This window comes from Zeus faber (genome assembly GCF_960531495.2).
Source record: "Zeus faber genome assembly, chromosome: 16".
Taxonomy (NCBI): Eukaryota; Metazoa; Chordata; class Actinopteri; order Zeiformes; family Zeidae; genus Zeus; species Zeus faber.
The window spans coordinates 1520282-1538458 of record NC_137202.1 but is presented as its reverse complement, the minus strand read 5'-3'; the positions used below and the strand labels follow the sequence as shown (position 1 = coordinate 1538458).

At 45.8% G+C, this 18177-nt stretch overlaps 2 protein-coding genes across 2 annotated transcripts in view; one reads left to right on the top strand and one right to left on the bottom strand.

The window, feature by feature from the left end:
* The window catches only part of wdfy4 (WDFY family member 4), a 51148-nt gene that overhangs the window by 16865 nt on the left and 16106 nt on the right, over positions 1 to 18177 (top strand). The window contains exons 15-49 of the mRNA XM_080016975.1: positions 145 to 235; positions 487 to 701; positions 827 to 912; positions 2052 to 2280; positions 2396 to 2472; positions 2553 to 2771; positions 3328 to 3506; positions 3624 to 3855; positions 4051 to 4199; positions 4282 to 4393; positions 4490 to 4680; positions 4776 to 4928; positions 5024 to 5097; positions 5465 to 5626; positions 5883 to 5980; positions 6072 to 6168; positions 6630 to 6832; positions 6951 to 7117; positions 7213 to 7332; positions 7628 to 7807; positions 7896 to 8066; positions 8786 to 8912; positions 8984 to 9135; positions 9395 to 9633; positions 9736 to 9863; positions 9981 to 10172; positions 10273 to 10382; positions 12753 to 12830; positions 12952 to 13143; positions 13300 to 13354; positions 13455 to 13669; positions 15320 to 15468; positions 16278 to 16392; positions 16499 to 16584; positions 16818 to 16880. Of these exons, the coding sequence (XP_079873101.1) occupies positions 145 to 235; positions 487 to 701; positions 827 to 912; positions 2052 to 2280; positions 2396 to 2472; positions 2553 to 2771; positions 3328 to 3506; positions 3624 to 3855; positions 4051 to 4199; positions 4282 to 4393; positions 4490 to 4680; positions 4776 to 4928; positions 5024 to 5097; positions 5465 to 5626; positions 5883 to 5980; positions 6072 to 6168; positions 6630 to 6832; positions 6951 to 7117; positions 7213 to 7332; positions 7628 to 7807; positions 7896 to 8066; positions 8786 to 8912; positions 8984 to 9135; positions 9395 to 9633; positions 9736 to 9863; positions 9981 to 10172; positions 10273 to 10382; positions 12753 to 12830; positions 12952 to 13143; positions 13300 to 13354; positions 13455 to 13669; positions 15320 to 15468; positions 16278 to 16392; positions 16499 to 16584; positions 16818 to 16880 (5106 nt within the window). The remainder of the gene's footprint in view (positions 1 to 144; positions 236 to 486; positions 702 to 826; positions 913 to 2051; positions 2281 to 2395; positions 2473 to 2552; positions 2772 to 3327; positions 3507 to 3623; positions 3856 to 4050; positions 4200 to 4281; positions 4394 to 4489; positions 4681 to 4775; positions 4929 to 5023; positions 5098 to 5464; positions 5627 to 5882; positions 5981 to 6071; positions 6169 to 6629; positions 6833 to 6950; positions 7118 to 7212; positions 7333 to 7627; positions 7808 to 7895; positions 8067 to 8785; positions 8913 to 8983; positions 9136 to 9394; positions 9634 to 9735; positions 9864 to 9980; positions 10173 to 10272; positions 10383 to 12752; positions 12831 to 12951; positions 13144 to 13299; positions 13355 to 13454; positions 13670 to 15319; positions 15469 to 16277; positions 16393 to 16498; positions 16585 to 16817; positions 16881 to 18177) is intronic.
* lrrc18a (leucine rich repeat containing 18a) lies at positions 17092 to 17871 on the bottom strand (the record flags this gene model as incomplete). Its single annotated transcript, XM_080016638.1, has 1 exon — positions 17092 to 17871. The coding sequence occupies one exon, from the start codon at positions 17869 to 17871 to the stop codon at positions 17092 to 17094; it is 780 nt and encodes a 259-aa protein (XP_079872764.1).

Below are 18177 nucleotides of genomic sequence, written 5' to 3'. Positions count from 1 at the left end.
GGTATCCAGGTGCTGCAAAAAGTTTCTTGCACATTATGTGAAACATGCCAGAAATTCACTTTGTTTTAGTTCTATTTACCCTGCAGTTTTCCCCGACATATCTTAATTTGTAATTTCTGTTATTACGTATTTATCATTTTTCAGGTTCACTTGCGACCACACCATTCTGAACCCCGGAGCTGTCCGAGTCATCATGACTCTCCTGGCGTCTGTGTATACTCCAGCGGATCCGCAGGTGAGTCACCGTGCTGCACGCCTCACGTCAGTCCACACACCAACTCAACAAAGCAGACAACAAAAATGGAATTAATTAAAATAAAATAATGAAAACATAAGGATAAACACAGGAGAATACACAAAGACAAAGCACCATCATACAGCAGGTGTCATTCCATTTCAAATTCACACAGAAGTAGAGGTCTCACTCACATGTCGCAATTGTCAGTTACTTTTTAACGGGAAAAAATATGCCGAAATCTGCTCTAGCTCTCCACGGAGGTCCAGTATTCAGTGGCCTACCATATCCAGGTCATGGTGAAGTCCGAGCTGAACAGGCAGATCATGTGTGAGGGGGGTCTGGTGTCCACTCTGCTGACCCAGTGCCGCAGCATCCTGCTGGCCACGGCGCACCCGCTCAACCTGCCGGTCACTCGCATCCTGGAGAAGCTCTCCTCTCAGGCCATCACGCCCGCTGACTTCAGGTCAGACCCCTCCCCAAAAATGCACACACCCTTTGAGCTTGGTTGTCACCGTAGACACATTCAGTTTGTAATATAATCCATTCACTGCTGTGGCGTGAATAAACTGTTACGTGTTTGCCCCACAGGAAGTTCCTGTGTTTAAGTGAGCCTCTCATGTGCTCAGCTGACAAAATTGCCGCAAAGGGAAATCATCTGCTTCACATCTCAAACGGTAAAGAGTTTTTGTGATTCTTACTTAGGGTTGGGCAATATTGACAAAATACCTTGATGTTGATAATTTAACATTATTTTGGGGTTGACAGTTGGTGCTATTTATATACATGAAACGTTTGAGAAATAATGATTAGTGATGTGGATATCTTATTCTTCTTTCGGTTGCTCCCGTTAGTGATCGCCACAGTGGATCATCTGCCTCCAATACCTTCTGTTCTGAGCATCTTCCTCCCTTACACCAACAGCCTGCATGTCCTCCCTCACCACATCCATAAACCTTCTATTTGGCCTTCTTCTTTTCCTGTTGCCTGACAGCTCCATCCTCAACATCCTTCTTCCAATGTAACTCATCTATCCTACACACGTGTCCAAACCATCTAAAACTTGCCTCTCTTACTTTTCCACCAAACTGTCCAACCTGAGCTGTCCCTCTAATGTACTCATTCTTAATCCTGTCCATCCTTGTCACTCCCAATGAAAATCTCAACATCCTCAACTCGGCCACCTCCAGTTCAGCCACCTGCCTTTTTGTCAGTGCCACCGCCTCTAAACCGCACAACATAGCTGGTCTCACTACCGTCACATGTCTCCCACACTCTCCACTGCTTTGGATGGTCGACCCCAAGTACTTGAACTCATCTGCCTTCTCCACCTCCATTCCTTGTATTTTCAGCTTTTCCCCGCCCTGCCTCCCATTCAGGCACATGTATTCTGTCTTACTCCTGCTGACTTTCATTCCTCTTCTCTCTAATGCATGCCTCCACCTCTCTAGGCTCTCCTCAACCTGCTCCCTACTCTCGCTCCAGATCATAATGTCATCTGCGAACATCATGGTCCATAGAGACTCCTGCCTGATTTCATCTGGAGATCTATTAGTCTATTAGTCATCTATTAGTGATGTGGATATAATGATAATTTATTCGAACAGTTAAGCCGGTCTGTGAAGTTAAAACAAATTGCATTACTTTACTGTAATGCCGTAAAGACAAAATTTAACACTATCACCATATTACGACAAACCAAAATCCCAGACGATATCTCGCTTCCAATATCATAGGCCCTTAGTCCTACACTAGATTACAGGTGTGCTGTCAGAGTAATGTACAATCCAATGCCATTTTTGATCCATCTCTCAAGACTGCAGTGCAGAGACCGACCTCTCAGAAGTTCCTTCAGCGAAAACCCTGAAGCGCTCGTTCAGCCTGCTAGCTTCTCCAGCTTCCTGCCAGTTGTGTGTGGGCTTCCCGGTTCCTCTCCACCAGATCATCAGCCTGGTCTCCATGACCTCGCCCCGCAGCTTCAGACCCCAACGATTCTCCTGCTCGCCCGCTTTCGTGGAGTTTGACATGAGCGAGAGTGGACACGGGTGAGGCAACCCACGTGTTTTAATTGCAGATGATGAAGATTGATGCATGACTTGGACACAAATCCCTTCTGCCGTGTTCTGAGGAGGTCTGTGGTGTGTGTGTTCCTGTTTCCAGATGTCTGTTCCTGCCCTCTCTGGCCACAGTGAAAGGGGTGAATGCCGATTCAATCACAACGGGAGGGATAGGAGGAGGTTAGAGCACAATTTAACATTTGAATGCTCAGAAAATCTGTCTGGCAAACAAATGACTTAATCCTCTTATTTGTTTTCAGACTGCCGAGGCTTCCCCCCTATGGCAGGTTTGTCGTATTCCTGTTGGTTCCAGATAAACAGGTTCAGTTTGGCCTGTGACTCCCACCCCATCCGGCTACTGTCCATAGTCCGCCACATGTCCCGGGCTGAGCAGCAGTACATCTGCCTGTCCATCTCCTTCTCAGCCTACGATGGATGTCTGGTTATCTCCACGGAAGAGGAGGCGTTCACATTCCTGGGTGAGAAATAAATGGTTTATCAATATCTGCCCTCATGGGCACTCTGCGTTGCTGTGGACTTCTGACCAAGAGTTCTATACTAAAGGTTCTATCCTGAAGCAATTGGAAAACCTGTGATATTCCCCCTGGTTTTGTTATTCAAATCGTTACGTGATAGAAATTATATTCTATAATTGTAAAGATTTCATCAAACATGGTTGGAATTAGACCCTTATAATAGTTAATGACAATGAAATTATTATTATTATTATTATTAATAATAATAATAATAATAATAATAATAATAATAATAAATGGCTATATATTTTTGACTATTAATGTCCTAATATAAATAATAGACACTTAGACTAATGTGATATTTTAATTAAATTAATAAAGATCACATAAAAAATTTATTGTATTTGTATTGTATGAAGTCCTTGAAAATGAAAAAATAATGCTTAAAGAAGTACTTGAAAGTCCTTGAATTCATTTTGTAATGCTAGAATGAACCGTCTCGGTTTCATAAATGTGTTTTCCTCGCTCTTCTTGCTCTTTTGTCTCCTCTGCTGATCAGACATGATGGAGCCGGAGGTCAGCACCCCCATTTCTTTACCCGCCTCTCTGAGATTTCGCTGCTCCAGCTTCCTGACCCCAGGTCAGTGGCACCACCTGGCTGTGGTCATGGCCAAGGACGTCAAGAAGACCTGCCTGGTGTCCGCCTATCTCAACGGCAAGTCTGTGGGCTCGGGAAAGGTACGATGGCCGAGGAAAATGCATTCATCACCTAACCGTTACTGGTCCAGCCGAGCAGATCGAGAAAAAAAAACAAAACCCCAACACATTTCTGGGTTCGTTTTTTTCCTTCTACAGATGCGTTACATTCAGCCCTTCCCGGGTCAGTACGGCTCAATGGATCCTACCGCTGTGATCGATGTGTGTGCGCTGATCGGGACGCCATCGATCTGGAGGGAGCACGCCGCACTGGTCTGGAGAGTTGGCCCCACTTACCTCTTTGAGGAGGTTTTAAGTGCCGACGCCGTGGGGCTCATCTACGCACAAGGCACAGCCTACCTGGGAAACTACTTGGCTCTGCAAGACACTGGTGAGAACACCCATTCCAACAGCACTGTGTATCAATATGAATATTAAGAATAGCATCGAATAGTACTTGGTCCTACTACCAGACGCCATGAATCTTCTACAGATATGCTTAAAATGTTAATCACAGGTTTCTAGTTTTTTTTTCTACTTTTGCCTGGCCAGCATGTATCTAAGGTGTGAGCCTTGTGTCTCGCAGCTGAGGCGGATGCCAAGCCTCTCACTCCCAGGCTGGTCCCTGAGGAGAGGATCCTGTTTGGCATCAACCCGGCAGTGGCCACAGTGACCACCGTGGCAGAAATCAGAGATGATTACAACGAAGTGGACAGCAGACTCATTGCTAAAGAGGTAAGATGGATAGGAGTCAATTTACAGATACAGTATGACAGTCATTTTATTATTATCATTATTATCATTATTATTATTGCAGATGGGAATAACATCCCGGGACCAGTCGACTCCTGTGTTCCTGGTTCGAAACATCAGCCAGCACCTGAGCGGAACAGCTCGCACCATTGGAGCAGCCCTGGTCGGCCATTTTGGTGTGTGTGTGTAAAGGGGTTTGTTTTCATGGGGTTAGGGTTGATTCCTGCAGATCCTTTTGTTAAACTGACAGTCTGGACTCTCTGCTTATCTAGGTGTACGTACCTTTAGCCCCAGCAGTGCGGCTAATGGCTTCCTATACCTTGGCGGGCCAGCGGCAATCCTCAGTCTAGTCGCCATGGCGCCTGACGATGGCTCTCTGTACGCCGCTGTGAAAGTTCTTCTCTCTGTGCTGGAAACGAATGCCGTCATGCAGACGGAGATGATCCGTATCAACGGATACGAGGTCGGTTTGATAATAAACACAACTACTTCAGTGGCCAGTTGCTTGCAGCAGGTTTCGGGAGCGTTGTTTCTATTCTTAACTTCCTCTCCTTGCAGCTGTTTGCGTTCCTGTTGAGGATGAAGCACAGCCTGGTCAGCAGCAGAACGTTTCAGCTGGTGCTGTACCTGTGTCGCTCTGTGGACCTCGGCTCTGCGCCCGACTGGCTGCACAACACACCAGCTTTCCAGGCCCTGCTGTGCAACCTGGAGGTACGGCATCTCAGAGGGTCAACACTGTGAAACAGTGATTATTGTTTTGGGCAAATAATGTTAATCACGCTCTCTTGTCTTTTTTTTGTTTCCAGATATGGCAGAACACATCCGATAACCTGGACCTTTCAGTTCTCAATCACCTTGATGAAATCTTAAAGTCTTCGAGGTATTGTTTCTGGGCCAAAGACACGTATTAAACACACCCTTTAGAAGTGTTCATATAAACAGTCTGCTCAGATGTGACACATGTGTGATTGTGTGTGTATACGTAATCTAATAAGGACAAAGATTGAGGCACTGTGAGGGAGAAAGGAGACTGTTCAGCATTGGTCATATTGGTCATTCCCGTCAACATTTGCAGTGTGCTGTCATCAATGTCCTGGATATGTACAACAGAATCAGTCACAGAGGCTGAGGAGCGTAGCCTGACTGTAAGAGTGGTTGAATTGCTGGATTTGATTTTCTGTCTGTGGAAAGGGATTGTGATTGATATTAATGCTCTCTCTCCCTCTCTTGTTTCCATCTATTGACAGCGGTGATGGTCGGAATGCTGAGGCCATGCACAGTGCGGGTCTGCTACACAAGCTGCTCTTCCAGCTCTGTGGTCCCAATGTCGCCTCACAAAAGGTCAAGATCATTTCCGGAATCATCACTAACCTTCTAAGCGCACATTTCACCGCTGTGGACGTATCCAGGTAAATTCCAACAACTATTGACTTTATTATGTCTATTATAAAACCATCAGAAGTAAGATAAGATAAAAAGTTATTAATCTCGGAGGGAAACTGAGGTGTTGCAGCAACAAAAAAAAAGAAAGAGATAAGAAGTAACACATATGTACACATCTATCTATGTACACAGCTACCACCACTCACTAGTCAACTAAGTCTATGGCAAGTGCCTCTATATACTGTATGGTGTACTAAAAATGTTTTTCTTCCATTTGGCCAGACTTGGGCTTTTCCTGGTCTACACCCTTCCTCCGCTCAGTGATGTGGCAGAAAGCTGTGACGAAGTCTTTGGCAATGGTCTCCTTGAAGATGCCACAGGTATATCCGACTCTACTCAAACACAGCTTTGATCAACCGATATGTGTTTGGACAAAAGATTTTGAAGTTTGGACACTCCTCTCTCCATTAGCCAACAAGTCTGGCACAGCCAGTCCCGTTCGGATCCGGAATCAGTTGTTACTCTGCTTCTGTGAACTCCTTACCTCAAACAGCCACCTCAACATGGAGTGAGTAGTAGAACAAATGTGAATTATCAGATAACTAAGGTGATAACTAGTTGGCCACAGATCTATAGATCCCATTGGACCAAAGTGGGGCTTAGTTATTGCAGCATGACTAGGATATAAACATGGCTCCCCACAGGTCTTGGAATATCTGGAAAGTCAGGGTCATTTGACAATTCAGCTCCAGAAAGAGAGTTTGATTCACCTTTTTGGCCTGGCTCAATGGATAGGATTGAATTTTTGTTGTTGATTATGATATAATTTCACTTCACTGTTAAATAAGAGAAGGTCCTTTCCGATGAGACAGAAGATATTCATATTAAGTTATTTTGCTTATATACATTGACCTAAAATTCACTTATTTTAACAAACCTAGAACTTTGTAACTTTGTGGAAAAGGAATTTCACCTTACTTTTAGGGTGGGACCCCTTGAATGAACCATTGCCCTCCTGTCGCCCGCCAGGCAGCAGAACGCCCTGTTCAAGACACTCGGCAGCGACTGGTTTCTGCTGTTCCTCCAGCCCCACCTGCACACCTCTACCCTGCAGCTCGGCCTCATCCTGCTCACACACCTGCTGTCCAGTCCCGCTCAGCAGAGTGGCTTTAGAGAGGGTGTGTTGCCGGGAACCGTAGTGGAGGGCACCGATGAGCCGTTTGCTCTCATGGGTATGTCACCGTGGATCATAACCTCTGGTCCTTCTCGTGCTGTTATTGTACTTTCTGATCTTGCTACAGTCATTTAGGTTGTTGTATTATATTAACTTAATTTTGACCTGGTCGACAGACAACCTCCGGGCACTTTCTTGTTCTTACGAGTGCCTGAGCGCCATGTGTCCCGGCTTCGATGTTCTTCGGTTTCTGCTGGTCACACAGCCTCACCTGCCCCAGGTCTACGGAGCGCTGGCCACCGTGCTGCTGGGCAAGAAGGCCAGCCACACCGCTGAGGCACAGGTGGGGTTGAAACTTGGCGGCAGCGTTCTGAAAGGGTGTGAACATTTTGTAGATCCAGTCATTCAATTCTTTAGGTTTTTTTCTGTCCTCCACAGGGGAGTCTGGATGACCTCCTACAGTCCGTAACGGATGGCAAAGTAGACTCTCCTGTGAATCAGCTTATTCCTGAGGCCGCCTGCATCCTGCTGGAACTGGTTAAAGCCATCATCACACAAGTAGGATAAATTGATAGTTTTTGTTTCACAAATCTTCTTCTTTCAGGAAAACTCTGGTATTTTTGGGCGCAATTCTGGCCACATTCTTTGGCGAGCAAGATTGCTCCATCTATTGCAGCAGTTGGCTGAGGCTATTCTCTCATACCGTGTCATTTGAAAATATTCTGATGCCAATCAGTGGGATTGACTCCCATGAATCAAATAATAAGGTTTATGTCAGAGTTTTCCTGTATGGATGACAGCAAATTGTCGCCTTGTACTTTTGTAAACACCCACACTCATCTCTTTGTAACAGCCTATCCATTCTGTGGAGAGATCGCCAGGTGCTGATGCATCATGGGAGTTGCAGTTCCCAGGAAGTGTGATACAGTTCCTGTGTGTTCTCCACAATCAACATCCCAGAGACCCTCTGTGGACGTCGGCCGAGTTCCTCCACACTCTGGCCGGCGTGGTGTACCCTCTGGACAGCACAGAGGTTTGTGTGTGTCTGTCTGTCTGTCTGTCTGTCTGTCTGTCTGTCTGTCTGTCTGTCTGACCTGCTCTGCTCTGCTCTGCTCTCTCAGGATGGGGTCGAGGCTAAAGACAACGGTCAGACGAGCGAAGATGTGGCGGCTGACAGTAGCCATCCAACCAGAAAGCAGGTGTGTGACTTTATCCGCATCCTGCTGATGGACTGCATCCTGAATGTCCCTGCCAACCGCTCTGAAACACACCCTGTGCTGCTGCTCCTGGAGGTGAACACACACACACACACACACGTGCGCACACACAAATGCATGATGCACACAACACACGAAAATACACATACAAAGAAAATAGTACATAGTAAAGTAACAAAACAAGTCTGAAAATAAGAACATTGTTCACATGACTTTTTTTATTCTCTTTAATATTGTAATTTATATTTTTTATGTCATTTTTGTTGTTTCATTTATTTTCATCCTTGCTGTCAAACACATTGAAATCAAAGTATTTTGTGAACAGTGTTGGAGAAATTGAAGAGTTTCTTCTAATTGTTCTTATTATAAACTCATATTATTTGTTGCACAGCACAAACACACCACACTTTGAACACTTTACAGGAACATTTAGTTTCTATTTCCTCCAGTAGGGGACACTATTTGCTCAGTTATTGCGTGAGGCAGATCCGTTCTCTCATAAAACGATTCACAAATAGAGGGAATAGAGACAGAGATAGGTCTACACATGGATGCCTAAAGAAGTAGTCAAAGCTTGCTGAGGCTTCTTAATTACACATACAGAAATATTTGCACAAATATAGCACTAAATTTAAAGTATTGGTGTAAAAATCTCATGAAGACAGGGGAGCTGTCCATACTTTTAAAGGACAAGGTTTGATGCATGAAATGAACATTTTAAATTAATCAAATTGTCCATCTAATAAAGAGACGTCACACGGAGCACTCTGTAATTAACAAAAAATACGTTGTAGTTCTCCCCAGATGGAGCCTCTGTGGAGCAGAGGCGGCGCTTCCACACGGAGCTGCTGGAGTTCCTCATGGACATCATCCAAATGATCAGCCATGGGAAGGAAACCAACACTCACCTCAACTCACAAGGTATGACCGTCTCACACGCCTCCCACGCCCTGTCTCTCTCGATCCACTGATCATCTGAGTGTCTCCCTCAGAACCTGAGAGGCAAAGTGCTGAGGGGAAGACGGCCATTCTGATGGAGAACATTGTCATCTTTGGCAAAATTCTGGTGGAGAAGCTCTACAGCGGAATGTTCTCAGGGGACCCAGAGAGCCTAGTTACCTTCTTTGCGGATCAGATCATTGTGGTGAGACACACACACACACACACACACACACACACACACACACACACACACACACACACACACACACACACACTTTAATTTAAAGTTTTATCCAGCAAGTTGTAAAATGTTTAACAGAATAACCATCAATTCGCATTGCAGACTCTTTGTTGTTCCTAATTCAGTGAATAGTGAGCATGCCCATAATCCCATGTCTTGAGTCAATATATTCATATAAAAACACTTAATTCTTCTCATCGGATCCTAAATGTGTTTTCAGGTGCAAGAGAAGGGTCAAGCCCATAAGGAGAAGACCACCACGGTCCTCTACTCCTGCACCAACAAGGTCCTGCTCTACTTCCTGTCTCAACCTCGACGTTCCCCAACTGAACAAGAAGTCGTCATTAGGACGTTACAGGTGTTCATTTCGCGCTGGGATGTTGCCATGGCAACATACAATGCGAAAGTGACCTTCGTCACCTGCCTCCTCCATTGTCTGGCGCTGATACACTCCGGCAGGTGTGTATCAGCTTTACTCCCATAAAGCAAAGATACAAATACGCAGAGTCAGAGCCTCGGACCGACTCAAGTCATGGTGTCTTGATCTTCTGTGTTTGGTAGTTACCCTGAAGGCTTTGGATGTGAGGTGCAGAAAAGGCACAAGAGGAGGCATAAAGCTCTCGCACAGGTGTTCCCCTCCAAATTCAAACGTTCTGCATCCCCCAAACACAGAACAGAATCCACCCCAGGTATAACTGCATGCTTGATGCTTTGAGTTACAGCTGATGTCATTGCCGCAATTCAGAGCTAAAAATGTGTGTGTGTGTGTGTGTGTGTGTGTGTGTGTCTTGTGTCTTGTGTTATAGCTGAGCCTGAGCTGGTTTCGCTGGTGGAGGCCTGCTGGTTCAAGGTAATGACCGAGAGACAACACTTCCTGGAAGACGCCTATAAGATCGAGATCTCAGCCAATCCCATGGCACCGACGGGGCCTGTCAGCATGACCGACATCAGCCCTCTGTGGGAGGAGACAGCCCACAAAGCCTGGCATATGTACACAGGTCAGCAGAATAACAACAGTAATACAAAACAAATGCAGGAACAATTCTCACCTATGTATTGGTCCCTTGACCCCCCTCCCTTTTTAAAATGTATTCTCAGAGTCTCAGAAGAAGAAGCTGGCCAGCAGCTCCAACAAGAAGCCTGGCCTGATCAGTTCTGCTGTTCGATCGGCTCTGGGCCGACCTGGCAAGGATAGCACCTCGGTCCAGGTGACTTCCACACTCACCTTCCTCCGGCATGGTGCTCTGGAATTAGAAATACTCCCATGGTGGCTGTTGAAGGCTGGGAAGCGTTTCTCTGCTTCTGTGTAAACCTGTTCTCCCCTTGACTGAGTGTGAGGTCATTACCTTCCTGACATCTCAGCCTCCCCGGTGTCCCCATATCCCTGTGACTCTTCCCAAAGTCACTATTGTGTTTGTGCTGTAGGCTATCCAGCCCTGTGGGGGTGTTTGATTATTTCTTTAAATGGATTTGGATTATCACAGCTGACTGCCCCTGAGTGAGCAGAGTAATTGATATCGGTCGGGCCCATCCAGGGAAACACTCGCTACGACACACTGTTTGCTGCTGAAGGTTAAAGATGCGTTTATTGTTGTTTTTTCCCCCAGAAACACGTGGCCCACATCATTAGTTCCCCCACAACGCTTAAGACGTCGCGCCATCTGGAGCAGGGAGAGGGGACATATTACTCAGGCACACAGGCATGAAATTACAGCGTCTGTGGGTCTGTCTCACCCCCATGAAAATGTTTTCTTTTCTGTGCGTGTGCACGACTTCTGCCCACAGAAACCTCGTCGGCAATTATAGTGGTAGCAATCCGATGAAAACATGATTCATTTGATGTTATTCTTTATCATATCAGTTTCTGACAGGCTCTCGGTGAGAGTGATGAATGAGTTTTCCTGTCGGAGACAGAGGGAGGGAGGGAAGTTTGCTTCCCTTGGACTCGGAGCAAAGCTCTATTGTCTGTACAGAGAGAGTTCCTTTGCCTTGTTCAATTAAATACAAGTCATCGCGTCTTACTGTAAATTCAGCCGGCGCACTCATTTTGTCCCATCGCTCATCCATCGCAGAAAATAATCGTTAATAAATTTCCGGATCGTCAACTTAGGGTCTTTATTTGGCAAGTCACTTTCACAGGGAGATCTCCGCTTCCCTCATTTGGGTCCATTGCAGGTAGTGAAGAGGAGATTTTGAGACCGACAGACTGACGCTGTCCTCAGTCAAGCCTCTGTGGGACGCGTCTCAAGATTTATTTCATCAGCGAATGCTGTTTCCATAATCATATCTGTGTCCTCATATTAGAAAGATAATTAACAGCACTAATGATCACGTTAAGTTCATTACACATTCGCTGCCAACCCAGAATGAAGTTGACATTATGTTGCCTTATCATCAAAGGTAGCGGATTGTTGGGAAGTCATTAAAATGGAAATGAGTGTGATGTTGGGATGTTAATTGCGGAGGGGAAGAGATGAGTTATGTATTTAATGCAGCGTTTAAAAAGCCAATGAGGTTCCTATCTGCTAAATAGGGTAATTAATGCTATATATTACTTATGTTTGTCCAAATGAAGGAATGAAATTAGGAGATGACGCCGACTTGCTGTTTATCTTTCGCAACACGGCTCTAGCCCACAAACTTCATTATTACTCTCTTTTGCTGTCTCTAATATTTCTATAATCTCCCTGCAAATTATTCTTCTGCTTGTTTCTTTCTTCTCATAACTTCTCATTTGGCCTAGGCAGCCAGTCATTTAGGGAAACAGATTTCACTCTTCAGAGCGCTTGTCCCAAGGTAGTGCTGAACTTTTTTTATTTAAACTTTTTTTGTCCAAATTTGCTTTCCCATTGTTTGTAGAGTTGGTATCACAGAGTTTGAAAGTGGTTTTTATTGGACCCCCCGACACCCTCAAATTCAGTCATAGGCTTAATGTTATAGCCCCAAAACACTGTGCTGTGATCTGTAAATAAAACCATAATTCAAAGTGTTGAAAAGAGTAACTGCCTGTTCGCTCAGTCGCTCAATTAAATGGCTTTCCTTGGTCAGCTGTAAGGATGGACACATGTTGTTTGACGGGTCTCTCAGTGAGGACTGCTGTGATGATGAGCTTAATGAAGCAGTTAACAGACAGTAATATGAGCCCGGTGTGTCTGCTGAGCGCACGCATCCTGTAGCTTGTTTATTTGTTTATTTACTTTTTAATCAACGGGATACAAACAGACACTCGTGCACAAACACAAACGTACAGCGGGGCACATACACTCACCTTGCCCTAAAGTGTGGTCTACCCTGGCGATATTAATGTTTTTGTTAATTAGATCAAACCAACAAATGATTCCATTTGCAGACAGGGTTATTGTGAGACTGCGTAGCCACTAGCTTATTTTGACCAGCGAATGCAATTTAGACAAGATGTAATTGTACAAATGCATTGTAATTGCATGAGGAAGAAGACAATGCCATTGTGAATATGATGCTGATGATGTGTATGTGCGCCTCTGTGCGCGCACAATGTGAGCCGGAGGAGGGGAGCTAACTCTCCCCATTCTTTACATCTTATTCCTCTGTCTCCGTAGAAGTTTCTGTCCAGCATGGAGGCTCAGCGACAACGAGGCCACAGCATGTTTGAGGGCATGAGGATGAACCACGCACAGGTTTGGCAGAGATGGATCTGTGGACGCACTTAAATAATAATTATTAAGGTCGTCGTGTTGAGGTGGAAACCAGCTTTTCTTTTAGTATCTCAAAATTTCTCCACTGCCTCCGCTTCCCCAGCTGAATATCAGTGACTGGGAGCGCGTGAGCTCCAGGTGGCTGCGTGTGGAGGAGGAGCTTCTCCGGGAGAGAGCCGTGTTCGGGCCCGGGCCTGGGGTGGTGCTGCCCAGAGGCTGGGTGCAGGACGCAACCGAGGGACCCAACCACACCAGGCCACGCATCCGCAGGAGGGTCCAGAGATGCTCCAAACGGGTCAGCAGGCCACGGCACCCTGGGATCACTCCTTTATGAACCGACCTTCATATAAATGGATACAGAGTTGTATAGCTTTTGGATAAAATTGCTTGCTGCACATCATTTTCAAGGTGTGCAACCAAAATTCGTAATTGACATCTGTGTCGATGACAGGTGCCAGGGAGCACGGAACAGTCTGAGGAGAGAGGAGGAACGGAGGCTACGACGGGTAAGAAATATGTCGTTTGGGTAGTGTGGCAATTTTGTATATCCTGAACACCATTAAGCGTTTAGCCATGTCACCCCCCCACCCCCCCACTGCCTCCCAGAGACCAGGATCCTGTGTGAGGCCGGGACGGAGGCTAAGGAGGATGAGGAGAAGCATGGGCAGGACTGTGATCGCCTCACCTTCTTTCCCGCCTTGCACGAGGCACCTGCCGTCGCTGAGGACGGCGTGGAGCACTGCGACGCCAGGCCGTGCTCGCACACAAACTCCTGCCCCGATATTCACGCCATCCTGCAGGAGCTGGAGCCCGGAGAGAAGGTAGAGTCCTACAGGAGGCTGCGTGGGCATGTTTCTAGAACCGGGATAAAGAATAAATAAAAACGGCATGCCCAATGACCATCTCAACCCATATTCACTCGACTAATAGCCACAATCCTAATTATCTGACGTCGACTAAGGGATTCCGATAGCCCAGCGCTGCCATCAAAATCTCATCTTTCCTCATTAATGTAATGTGTTAACACGAGGCCCGCCTCAGCATTTCTGCTCTTCTTCTTGTGAGTTAGGCACAAGGGCGCATGTTGACAGGGACTCTCTCTGCTCCGGCAACCAGCTGTGGCATTTAATGTTTCAGACAGAAGTATTAATAAAAGCAGTAGGAGGTGACGCAAGCTGTCTCATGCCCGTTTAGTGAGCGTGTGATGTGCGCAAGTGGATCCTGTTGCCTTGCAGTGGTTCAGTGGAAGCGTCCTGCTGTGCGCTCTGTCAAATAAACATAGCCATTAACTCTGAAAAACACGCACGCACACGCACGTGCCCCCACACACGCACGCACGCAGAAACACACACACACTCAGGAAGACCCAGTCATAATTAGCTTGCCAGCGCCAATAGTGTGATTATGACGGTAATGTGTGTGGGGAGAAATCAATGGTCTGACATTAGGCTCTCAGTCAATAAAAGTCCTTGTTTTTTCATCTTCCCATCACCAGCTGAATCACCCTCAAACTGATAAGCCCTATCTATCCAGAGTACAGGGAGGAGATAAGGAAGCTCAGAGCTTATTCCCATGTATTCAGTTTATCAATGGCGTCCATAAAACTCACCCTGCAGTCTGCAATTTGGCCGTTGTTCGTGCCAGCCAGGGAAGATGCCATTTTGCATTGCCGACATCAAATTTGATAACCATGCTTTTTAATTGACAGTTTAATCCAATGTCGCATTGTGTCTAATAGTTATATATTTGATGCTTATTCACATAGATCTGTAAACACTTTCCCCACATGTGCCACAGTATTGTCCACCACACTGGGCCTGTATGCCTTGAGTCACATCACTTAGCAGGTTTCCTATTGTGTGTGTGGCAGTGATTAATTCCCCTAATAACGTCCAGACCCTTCTCTTCTCTTAGTGAGTGAGCCATTCACTGGTAAAGAGGGGACTGGATGAGCGGGGGGGTGTGGTGATGCGGGAGCATATGGTTTTCGGCCCCTGGGTCCCAGGGGGAATGCATTGGGGGAATGCATGGGGGGGGGTGGCATAGGGAGAAAGCCAGGTGCACACTCACTGTGAAATCAAGGGAGACAATGGAATCGTCCGCACGTTATCAGAATGCAGCTAACATGAGCTGCAGCCGGTGCTGGGAGCTGCATGCGGCTCAATGTTTTGGTCCAGGATGTCTGGCTGGCGCCCAGTCGCTCTGCTGACACAAAGGAGGGGGTAGTAGGGTGGCAGGTTTTGGCTTCTTTTCCATCAATCAACTCTGATAATGAAGTGTTCAACTGTGTCGTTTTAATAATGATTAAAATATGTGATTAAAATGATCAATCTTGTACGGAGTGCCTCCGCTCCGGCGTGGTCCCAGGAGAGATGAGCGCCGCACAGGGACTGAATGTTTTCCCCCCTTTACACTAATGTTATCTGGCTCTTTCTGTCTCCATTTTTTTTGACCCTCCCTCTCCCTCCTAGGTGAAAGATAGGAGGTGTGTGGTGGTGGTTAGCGGCCTCAGAGTCACAGAGGGGGTGCTGCTGTTTGGAAAGGCCGCCCTGTACCTGTGTGAGGGTTTCACGCTCAGTCCCACTGGAGATGTCTGCTGCAGAAAACACCATCCTAGCAGGTGTGTGTGTGTGTGTGTGTGTGTGTGTGTGTGTGTGTGTGTGAGAGAGTGAGAGTGTGCGTGTGTTGCACACGCATGTATGCACATTGATGTAATTATACTTGTGTTGCCTACAATCCTGTGCATTTCATCACAATACATTTCATATTTAGCCAACCATTTTTTTATTTTTATTTTAATAACCAATTTGTCACAGTGATAACAGATAAGGTGTAGTTTCACATTGTTAATATCAGCCTATGAAACAGCCATTGAAAAAGCCAAAACCTAAAATGCATTTCTACTACTAACTATGGTCCTTCTAGTCAACACCAGATAAAACTTTTATCTTGGAAATTAAAGATTGTCTAAACAGAGCTGTAGCATGTCGCTTTGGCCACCATAACTCATAATGATCAACTTTGACATTGTATTTTTACCTGAAACTCTTTTATGAAGTGACAGTGATTACTTTTACCACTTGAAATGTAAAAAACAAATACCGAAAATCAGCAACAATTTGTTGCCTTTCAAAGTCAATTTTGCAACAACTGTAATGCCTGCGTTCTTTCTATGATAATAGATAATGTTAATTTTTTTTTTTTTGGTTTGAATTTAATTAATAATTTTGAACTTATAATTGCAACATTCTGATAGAGTAGGGGAGTGTCGTACAATGTGGATATTAGGAGAAATGCACTGCAGAATTTTTGACACGGGCATGGCGACAATTAGGTAAATCTAAAATTACACCGTCCGTATCCTTTTAATATCTGAAAATATTTCTTTGTTCATATTTCTTCCTTCCACCATTTCTCTGTCCGTTGCAGTGTGAAGGATTCCTTCATTTCCTCCATGCTGAATAAGGAGTGGCTGCCAGCCCGCTGCAGGCACTGGCCCTACGAGGACATAAAGGAGGCCCGCCTCATGCGCTACCTCCTGGAGGTCAGATTGTCCGAGCAACGTTACACAAATGATTAACAAAGTATTTGTCATAGTGTGACACACTACGACTGAAGACATCGATGTCCTTTACTATGACCCAAACCAGGACAACGCTCTGGAGCTCCTGATCAGAGATGGACACTCTGCCTTTCTGGTATTCCTGAATAAAGACCACATCTCCGCATATAAGAGGTACAGCAGCAAGGACAGAACAAACGTATTCTCCCGCTCTCTCTCTTTCTCGCTCTCTCTTTCTCTCTCTCTCGCTCTCAAAAAATGTTTTATTGGCATGACATGCTATGATAATACCTAGACAATTCCTGGAGATGATAAAAGTGTGATGCTGCCAGCACACTGACAACAACAATAATAATATATTTACAAGATGGAAGAAAACACGGGTCCATCTCTCGCTCTCTCCACAGATTTTGTTCAGTTGTGCCATCATTAAAGGGAAAAGGAATAGCGGAGGTCATTGCTAATGCAAGGTTGGTGTCACATTTTTTTTTACTGGAATTATAGCTTAGTTTATATAATCTTGATAAATGTATAATATATACAATATGTATTATATTGTATGGAGTGGGGAATGAGATTATTTAGGTGACGTTTAGTACGTGCCCTGCGGAACCACGGACCAGCTCTGAAATATTCATCATGACCAGCTTTCTCAGCAGATGATGACAGCATTTGGATGGGTCAGTGTTTCTGCCATTCTATTCTCCACACGTCCTGAGTGTTTATAGCTACTGAGTTGGGTGTGATCAGTCCTGAGTAGCTCCTCTTCCTTTTCCTCTCAATCACTACTTTTCCGCCTCTCACCCTCCTGGTCTGCGTTTCCCTCTTGCATCTCCCCAGACAGGTTGTGCACAGGCTGCACTCTGTGGCCAGGTACAGTGTCTCCTCCACCTCGGACGCGAGAACCTTTTGTGCCGCTGTCCCACCCCTGTGAGTGTAGGATAAGGGGTTTCGATCAGCGTTGAGCTTAGTGATGCTGGTGAGGATCTCAACAAACTCTGGTAGCTTCTTGAAGACGTTGTCAAACAGGCATAACTCCTGGAGATTGGTCAGTGCCGCCATAGTAGGAGGAAGGTCATCCAGGCGATTCAGACCCAAGTTGAGACTCTGCAGGCAGGTGAGGGAGCCCAGCGTAGTGGGTAACCCGCCAGAGGTCAGGCAGTTATTGGAGAGGTTTAGGTGCGTCAGTCTGACCAGGTTCCCAAAGGTGTTAGGCAAAGCCTGCAGCTTATTACTGTGTAGATCCAGGCAGCGGAGTGATGACAGGTTCCCGATGAATTCCGGAAGTTTCCTGAGGAGGTTGCGGCTCAAGTCCAATTCGTCCACGTTTGTCATTTTGAGGAGACATTTTGGAAAGGTGGCTATGCCCATGTTACTGAGGTCCAGCCTCTGTCGCCCATCCATTGTGATCTTCACGGCCTTCTTGACCATCTTCAGGGTCAACTTCTTGCTCTTGCTCATGCTGCTGTAACACACAGCACAGGTTTGATTTACCAGTTTTTTCTCAGCCTCACTTTTTGTGATGATTGCCTTCAAGAGACTGATTTGCAATAATTTATCTAATCTTCACTACAATGGAAGTATGGATACATAAATGTGTGTGGGTCCGTGGGAGCGTGTGCGCGTGCGTGTGTGTGTGTGTGTTAACGTGTAAGTATGTGTGTAGGGTTGATGTTATTTACACAGACACAGGGGCTCGTGTATGGCCTAGGGCAATAGGGGAAAGCGTGCTCTCTGGGGAATGAGAGCTTCAATTGTGTGTGTGTG